This window comes from Salvelinus fontinalis, chromosome 18 (assembly GCF_029448725.1).
Source record: "Salvelinus fontinalis isolate EN_2023a chromosome 18, ASM2944872v1, whole genome shotgun sequence".
Lineage (NCBI taxonomy): Eukaryota > Metazoa > Chordata > Actinopteri > Salmoniformes > Salmonidae > Salvelinus > Salvelinus fontinalis.
Window position 1 is genome coordinate 43,434,114 of NC_074682.1, and position 9,797 is coordinate 43,443,910.

Genomic DNA, 9,797 nt, shown 5'->3' on the forward strand with positions numbered 1-9,797 from the left:
CCTCTCCAGACAGAGTAGGCCTACCTTTCCTCTCCAGACAGAGTAGACCTACCTTTCCACTCCAGACAGAGTAGGTCTACCTTTCCACTCCAGACAGAGTAGTCCTACCTTTCCACTCCAGACAGACTAGGCCAACCTTTCCACTCCAGACAGAGTAGGCCTACCTTTCCACTCCAGACAGAGTAGGTCTACCTTTCCACTCCAGACAGAGTAGGTCTACCTTTCCACTCCAGACAGAGTAGGCCAACCTTTCCACTCCAGACAGAGTAGACCTACCTTTCCTCTCCAGACAGAGTAGGCCAACCTTTCCTCTCCAGACAGAGTAGATCTACCTTTCCACTCCAGACAGAGTAGGCCTACCTTTCCACTCCAGAGTAGACCTACCTTTCCACTCCAGACAGAGTAGGGCTACCTTTTCACTCCAGACAGAGAGGGCCTACCTTTCCACTCCAGACAGAGAGGTCTACCTTTCCACTCCAGACAGAGTAGACCTACCTTTCCACTCCAGACAGAGTAGGCCAACCTTTCCACTCAAAACAGCGTAGGCCTACCTTTCCACTCCAGAGTAGGCCTACCTTTCCACTCCAGAGTAGACCTACCTTTCCACTCCAGACAGAGTAGGTCAACCTTTCCACTCCAGACAGAGTAGGCCAACCTTTCCACTCCAGACAGAGTAGACCTACCTTTCCTCTCCAGACAGAGTAGGCCTACCTTTCCACTCCAGACAGAGTAGACCTACCTTTCCACTCCAGACAGAGTAGGCCAACCTTTCCTCTCCAGACAGAGTAGGCCTACCTTTCCACTCCAGAGTAGACCTACCTTTCCACTCCAGACAGAGTAGGGCTACCTTTCCACTCCAGACAGAGAGGGCCTACCTTTCCACTCCAGACAGAGGGGCTACCTTTCCACTCCAGACAGAGAGGGCTACCTTTCCACTCCAGACAGAGTAGACCTACCTTTCCACTCCAGACAGAGTAGGCCAACCTTTCCACTCAAAACAGAGTAGGCCTACCTTTCCACTCCAGAGTAGGCCTACCTTTCCACTCCAGACAGAGTAGGCCTACATTTCCACTCAAAACAGAGTAGGCCTACCTTTCCACTCCAGAGTAGGCCTAACTTTCCACTCCAGACAGAGTAGGTCTACCTTTCCTCTCCAGACAGAGTAGGCCAACCTTTCCTCTCCAGACAGAGTAGGTCTACCTTTCCACTCCAGACAGAGTAGGCCTACCTTTCCACTCCAGACAGAGTAGGCCTACCGATGCAGAAAAATGTCAGCTCTAACTGCTGGCTACTCTTCTTCCGTGGTTTAACCCAACAAGAGAAGGTCACAAGTGTTTCGCTAAAAGCCGTCTGGGTTTAAACATCTTCTATTGTACAGAAAGTAAATAGCTTAATCAATTGATAGTGACAGAATGATATTACTTCCCAAGCAAGGTCAGCCTCTGAATGTCAAAGAAACTAAACAATGATCATCCCATATGCACAGGTCATGTCTTTCCCAGGTATTGCCCAGCTTGTTTCTAGCATAAAGCATCGCGGACCAAAGTGCTGCTATGGCCTAGACCACTTTATATAATCGGATCCATTTTACTTTCATCAAAATCTTAAGCTAATATGGGGTAGGTCTGTGCTTTTTGCCATTTAAAAAAATAAAAGGTAGGCTTTTGGTATACCCTCTCATACCCCCTCAATTTGAGTCTTGGTTTTAAAGGAAAACTCCACCCATAAACTATCTTTTGGTGTTTGTTTCATTAGTCCATTGTTGACATAGTCCCAAAATGTTTTGCATGTTATCAATCAAGTTTTCAAGATATGTAACTTTCCAAATACAGAAATTTGGCCCATATGATGCATTTGACATCATATGATGTCGTGTTTTGCATCATAAAATGTTAAATGCATCATACGGGCCAGATTTCCTGAAATCTTAAATGCTGACATGCAAAACATTTTGGGACTACAGCATATCAACAATGGACTAATGAAAAAAATATAAAAATATAGTTTTGGGGTTGAGTTTTCCTTTAACTTAACAGTCTTTCACTGACACGGAGGTAGGCTATTTAAATAATGCATGGTGGGTGGAGGAATTGATCAATCTATGGACATAGCATCCTATAGCCTAATTTCCTCTGTCAAACAGGTAAGCCTACCTCTGAATTCTTAAATAGGAAGAAACCTTTGATTCTCCTCCTGAAATGCCACTGTAGCTCTACACAGCACAGCCATTGGTTAAGCAGCACACAAACGGTTTTGATCCGTAAGAGCAGAGCAGGCCGGGGCTCAGGGTTGGAATATCAATTGCAGTGTGTAATGCAATCTAGTTTTATTTACACCATCCTAGCAGCTATCTTAGAAATATAACTTTTCTCTGTGCTTCTCTGAGCATGCATTTCGTAGCCTATCACATATATATCTGTGATGCATGATATCACCTTTAGGCTACGGATAAAACAGTTTGAGACCACACTATGTAGCCTATAGGCACAATTAATATTGAGCGCCCAGTGGAGAATCAGAGATGAGGGGTGGCATCGGGCACACATCGATATATAGCCTAATAAGTAACGAATTCTAAAACAATGAGAAATATTGAAATTGAATTAATTACAAATTACATGACCCTCCCTTGCACTACATTTAAAAATACTAAACCCTCCCCTTGACTAAAATTGAAAAAGCATGACCCTCCCCCAGCTAACGATTCTGTACATTTTTATCCGTCCCTAATTACTGCTTTATTTGACGTTTGTCCAAATTGGATTTTATCTTTGACAGAATCGTCGATTTATGACTTAGGAGTCATTTGTTCTATTCTATTCTTCTCCCTGGCAGGAATAGAACTCTATTCTAGTGCAGCATTGGATGCATGGTGAGATCCATGATCCTCTTACTAAAACCATACAGAGCGAGCAGGAGGGAGGCGACAGTCTATTGTTTAAGTCCCTATCTAAATTTGTGACGAATAACGCTCAAAATAGCTCTCATGCCTCTCATACCTTACACACCACGTTCCAAGCTAGCCCCTTATTGCAAAACTCTATGATGCATGATGCAGACAAGCACACACAGACAGACAGACAGACAGACAGACAGACAGACAGACAGACAGACAGACACGTACGTACACGCACAGAAAGAGAGACAAAGAAAGAAAGCATGCTGAAGAGGGTAAGAATGACCCTAATTGCTAATGAGGGCTGGGGTTTGGTGGTTTAATGTGCAGCCAGGTCACCCATGATACAAATCAGTATTCGACAATAATCCATGTCTGAGGATGTCGTGAGATGATGTGGAAACTGGCCACTAGGGGCAACAGAGTGCTGTTACCTTCAAGTAGGTTTCGGTTCTGCTAGGGCATTGTGGATGGGAATGACCGAGGGGCGTAAGCATCTGCCTCTGATTCCAAAGGTTGCAAGTCCAAATCCAGTGATAGTTTTAAGCTTATCCCAAACCTTAACGCTTACCTTAACCTGTCGGGGGTCAATGCCTAACCATAACATTTTGGAGTTAATGCCTAAACTTAACCATAACCATAAAAATGTGGCGTTAATGCCTAAACTTAAACACTTTTAAATTTGAAATTTGGAAGAACTTGTGTGTGTGTGTGTGTGTGTGTGTGTGTGTGTGTGTGTGTGTGTGTGTGTGTGTGTGTGTGTGTGTGTGTGTGTGTGTGTGTGTGTGTGTGTGTGTGTGTGTGTGTGTGTGTGTGTGTGTGTGTGTGTGTGTGTGTTAGCGATGGGGTCATGGTGTTGGCAGTCTGTTATTTTTAGGGTGAAATGTGCTCTAATGGAGACAGCAGCAGAGCAGGCACCAGATAACGCATACAAATACACTCAAACTCAATACACTCACAAACACACGCATATTGACACAAACACACACACAGAGAGAGAGAGAGAGAGAGAGAGAAGAGGCAGTACAAGCCACCTCCCACCTGGTGCGTTAATCCTCTGGCCCCAACAGGTCAAGACCACTTTGTGTGTGTGTATGTGTTTCATCAGACATCCAACTTCTGCCATTTCCCTTTCTATTATTTTCTCTCCTCATCGCGCTCTCTAATTGTCTCCTCTCTCTCTCTCTCTCTCTCTCTCTCTCTCTCTCTCTCTCTCTCTCTCTCTCTCTCTCTCTCTCTCTCTCTCTCTCTCTCTCTCTCTCTCTCTATCCTCTCTTTCTCTCTCTCTCTTCCTCTGGTATCTATGTTAGCCTGTGTTAGCCGTAGTGTATTAGTGTGAGCAGGAGGGGGTCTGGGGACAGGACGCTGACAGGAGGACATGAATGTGACAACCTGACTACAGCTTCATCACCACTTCGTCACTGCTGGTATTTGTGTTTGCAGTGTGTGTGTGTGTTGTGTGTGTGTTTGCAGTGTGTGTGTGTTTGCAGTGCAAGGCGCCACAGTGTAGCACAACGCCAAGGTCCCTGCTTTCTCTGGTTACTCATCAGCTGTCATCTCTTTATCGCCTGCCTGACACACTGACCATGCCTATAGTCTATTTTATACACACACACCACTGCTGCTCCAAGCTTCGAAACCCTCGGCAGACATGCTAGAGCATCCTGAACAGTTTTATCATTTGACAGAGTGAATATTGGCGGTGCAAAGTAAAAACCTATTTTTTATCATAACAGACTAAGTTCAATATTTATTTGTCTTTGAATGTATAAATGCGTATCAATATATCCGCTTTAACATACAACTGTATATTCTCATTTGGTTTTATGACAGCACATAATTTCAAATACAATTGTAAAAATTAGCAGGTTCATGGTCCACATGGTTCAATAATCACTGACATTGGTCCTCAAAGGCTAATGCGCTTTACTCAGTTAATGTGTAGCTAGGCCTATTCCTTAAAAGTATGGGATCCTGTCAAGCAATTGTCTATGAAAACACTGTATGGGTGTTAAAAAAACAATCATGAATTGGTGGTTCAAGCCCTGAATGCTGATTGGCTGACAGCCGTGGTATATCAGACCCTATACCACAGGTATGACAAAACATTTATTTTTAGTGCTCTGATTAGATTGGTAACCAGTTTATAATAGCAATAAGGCACCTCGGGGTTTGTGGTATATGGCCAATATACCACGGCTAAGGGCTGTATCATCGCATTGCGTTGTGCCTAAGAACAGCCCTTAGCAGTTGAATATAGGCCATATACCACACATCCCCGTGACTTATTGCTTAATTATTCAACGGGCTTGACATTTCAAATTCAATGAGCGATCTAAAACAAATAGGCGAGGATTATGATATTCTCCCCAGGGCCAATTCACGGTGTTGAGTAAATAAATTAAACTGAAGCAACAAACCAACACATGTAGGCCGAACCCCTGCATTCCCTTTGACAAACGCCAGAATTCTGTCAATTAGGCTATATGATGACGCGCATAATCCCCCCCCCCCCCTCCACACACACACACAACCTTTCTCTCTCTCTTTCTCTCTCTCTCTCTCTCCCACACACACACACAAAGAGGATCCAGCTGTTTACCGGCTCGGAGCTGGAACCCTTCGAGCCGCGCGCAGGTGCAACAGGGAAATCGTTCGCGCCATAGGATAGGAGATAGAGAACGAGAGGAGGGCGAAAAGAAGGTGTTGACCGACAAAACTAATGAACAGTAGTAGTATACTGCAGGCCCGTCAGCCCCGTTTCTAGAGAGGCATTAGGAGTATGACTCAGCGCTCAGTAGCCGATGAGTGGTTTAGAGAGGGAAATTGAAATTCACACGGGATATTAGGCAATAAGAAAATGAGTTAGGGTAAAAACAAATAGTTCACTCAACAGTGTTCCAGTCGAACTGGGAATTGCATCATCGCTTATCCAAAATTATATCGCTCATTTTAAACATTCATGAGATTTGGCAGGCGTATTATAGCCTAAACAAATTGTATACTAAATTGTAATTAGCTGATTCTTCCCCCCCATTTTTTTTCATGGTGCTATGTTGTTTTAAAGAACCAAAAAGGAAAAGTCATGCAATAAGGGTATAGGCTACCTATCCAAAAATAGTGTTCAATAGAATGACAATGTTAGAATAGCCTATATTGCAAATAATTGTCTGACACCTGTGATGACATGAATCAGCATAGCTAAACACAGAAACACTTTGATATACTTGGAAATCATGATGACGTCAGACCATTATGCATCAGACCATTATGCATTTTGTCGTAGTACTACACAGCTGATACCAAAAATAAACTAATCATCGAGTTTTGATCATTTAAATCGGCTGTGTAGTGCTAGGGCAAAAACCAAAACGTGCACACCTTGGGGTCCCGAGGACCGAGTTTGGTAAACGCTGCATTAGACCATTCTATGATCTATCGCCTGTAATTGACTACAGGCCTTTTCGATTTCAGCAAAGAACAAGACGAGTATGTAAAAGATAATTCAAATCACCATGAGAAAAATGCTCTGCGTTAGCAGACACAATTTGGAGATAAATAGGCCTTATGCGGTGAGCCATAACAAGTTGAACATGTTTCAGAAAAAAACTAAATTAAACTGGAAGTCTACTACAAAATTTGGTAACATAATCTAAATCGACCATTTTATCGAAAACATCTGTTTTTCGTTAAATAATGGCTAAATACGATGTTCTTATTCAACGAACCTGCATACCAGACATTGATACGAATATAACTCCTTGGAAAATAATGATTCCAGCATTATGCTCTGTTGCTCGATATAATCTATACGATCATATTCGATTCATTCATTAGATATGGATAGTTTTGTGTGAATACAGATCCATAAAATTATATGCCCATCATATTGATGCCAAAATTTGACTATTACCTTCGAATTGAAAAACTCTAATAAAATCTATAGATTAATGAACATATACTTTCAAAATCTACTTGACCTATCAAATATTTGCAATATAAGCTTGGCCTATAAACTTGCTTTTTAAAAACATTTATCTTCAGTGAATTTTCACATGATCTGACCTCCAGAGAATTTTCCTCTGCAGTATTTGTTCTGAGCCCTGTTTCCCCTCTCCTTTCCTTGTGCTGCTCCCAGCTGACAGGTCTCCTGTACCGGGAGAATGGAGAGGGGGGTTGAGGCTGCTTGGTTCAGGGCTGAGGGGGAGAAGTGCACATGCTCCTGGTCGATCCCGCAGACAGAATAATCATATTTAGCAGACTAGCAGAGAGTGTTTTCACTGCGCGTGGAACATGTCTACACACGCCCGCGTTCTGCTCTCTCGCCACACCTTGAGTCCAAAAACACGAGCTGCCCTCAAACCCTATAGCACAATTAATAATCAACGAGCTATGTTTAACATAATAATACAGGTTCAATGTTTGTATAATTTGATGACATTGTAATGCATTTGGCTACTAAATGCACTCATCAATGTATTAGCAATTTATCAATGCATAATGCAAGATTGAATGGTGGTTATGCTATATAAACTCTAATAATCATAATCATTTGATAAGGCTATCCTCATGTCAACAGAGCCCATTTCTGTCAACATATACGATATTATATTCACCAGTTATACGATACAAATACTAATCATTGAAATAAAAATGCTAGTCACACGGTATTTAAATTATAAAAAGAAGGACAGTAAAACCCAGAGCTATTGCTTAGCTCTCTCTCTCTCTCCGTCTCCCTTGAGGTATGCAGACCCACCTAACCACCTCTGAGAGCAAGCACGCACTTGTGACCGAACAGCGAGGCTCGTGCAGCGGGGAGAAATGGGCAATAATGTGCAATGTGCTCATAGTGTAGTTAGTCTGGCCCTAGTCACTTACTCAGTGTAGGCTACCCTGCACATTGCAGGTCCCAGGGGACAACTGAGACTGACAACTAATGGGGTTTTTACCTTGACAAATAGCCTATAACGGAATTGGGCCTTGCACACTCAGATGCACTGACACTGGCAGCTTCATCGAGGTAACAGGCAAGGTGAGATATTATTCTTATTTGACTGACAGGTGCAGAAGACCAATTATAATATTGTTATACAATTGTTAGCCTATAGCCTAACAGTCGAGTGGATGAGTGGAGTGGTTGGGTTAACAACGACAGGGCATTGAGCTGTGACACTAGGACACAGAGATCACAGAGACAGGGACAGGCAGAGACAGAGAAAGGGACAGACACAGGGACAGCGTCGTGATAATGACAGGAACAGGGGAAATGTGAGGTTTGGGATGGTTTGAAGAGAGATGGAGGAAGATATTTTGGGAAGAGTGGAGAGAGTAGTGAAAGTGCAGACTGGTCAGGTTTAGGGATGGGGTGTGGAGGCGAGGGAGAGGAGGTGGGCAGAGAGTGGAGGGAGGCAGAGAGGGGAAGATGCAGAGAGGTGAGAGAGGAGTTGAAGTCCGTAAATTTCACTTACAGCCAGTTACTGGCGTTGGCCGAGAGCAGCGCGAGGAAGAGCATCAGCAGGGACCGTAAAACATATTCCGCGGTCATCGCGAATTCTACCAGGAGAGAAAAATCCCAAAGAGAGTTGAAGTAATCCACAGAAAGTATGGCAGGGATCTCTGCCACGCGCTCCCAGGGGGAGGGACGAGAGCTGGCGGCGGTGGTCTAGTGAAGTACCGGAGATACGTGGGACCCCGTTAAATACAGTTAATCCATCATCACACATCCACAGAGATCAACCGGAGAGGCGTGAGACTCGCAGCTGTGTCACCCGGTCCGTTCGTCTCCTGCTCTCTCTCCACACAGAGAGAGAGGAAAAGATGGGAGGATAGGGAAAAGAGAGGATGCTAAAAATACACAGAAATAATTTTTTTCTGTGTCACGGCGCCAAACTCGGGAAGGCTGGGACTGAATTGGAACCTTCTTATTTCACGTGTTTACTCTCGTTCCTGTTTTCGCGTTAACACCACCGGGCGCGCAATGAGGGGCAGTAAAAACCTTAACGACTTCTTCTCGAGTTGGAGTTGTAATCCCTCAGGTGCTCTCGAGACGCTACTCGATTGCGGTGTTATTGCTGCTGTGGTCCATTCCAACTGATGGGCTTTGGTTCTCTCCTAGTTGTCACACACACATTCACGACACACACTCTTCACACAATCTTTCACAGCCTGCCACTGTGAGTTAGCTCTGTGGATGGCACTGAGAGGGGAGAGAGGGTGAATGCTTACTTTAGTGGAGGGGCGGCGCGAGGCTGAGGGGAGGTATGGGAGTGAGTTTGGAGATGAAGGCGGGTTCAGTGCGTTATGAAGGTATAGTGTATGTCTCTCTCTCTCTCTCTCTCTCTCTCTCTCTCTCTCTCTCTCTCTCTCTCTCTCTCTCTCTCTCTCTCTCTCTCTCTCTCTCTCTCTCTCTCTGTGTGTGTGTGTATTCTGCGCCGTTTTAGAGCTCTCCTGGGAGGATGCAAAAGCGCAGCCATTCACCGCGCTCCACGCACGCACGCACGCACGCACACACACACACACACACACACACACACACACACACACACACACACACACACACACACACACACACACACACACACACACACACACACACACACACACACACACACACACACACACACACACACACACACACACACACACTTCTTGGCAAAGTCTTGCTCAACCCTGTCCCATGCCAAATATTCTGTGGTCAGAAGGCTATTTAAAGCCTCACTGAAAATCACTGTATTTTAGACTGCCGTAATAATGGTGATAATGGTACAAATAGTAAGCCTGAAAGGTATAATATTACTATGACTACGACTACTACTACTACTAGGCCTACTGCTACTACTATTACTAATAATTTTAACACAAATATGAATAATACAAATAGTAATAGGGCATTGTTTAA

General features: G+C 44.0%; 1 protein-coding gene across 1 annotated transcript in view; it reads right to left on the reverse strand.

Moving 5' to 3' along the window:
- The window catches only part of wnt4 (wingless-type MMTV integration site family, member 4), a 29,453-nt gene extending 20,347 nt beyond the window's left edge, over positions 1 to 9,106 (reverse strand). Inside the window, exon 1 of the mRNA XM_055869560.1 lies at positions 8,368 to 9,106. Within this exon, the coding sequence (XP_055725535.1) occupies positions 8,368 to 8,444 (77 nt within the window). The 5' untranslated portion in view covers positions 8,445 to 9,106. The remainder of the gene's footprint in view (positions 1 to 8,367) is intronic.
- Positions 9,107 to 9,797: the final 691 nt, after the last annotated feature.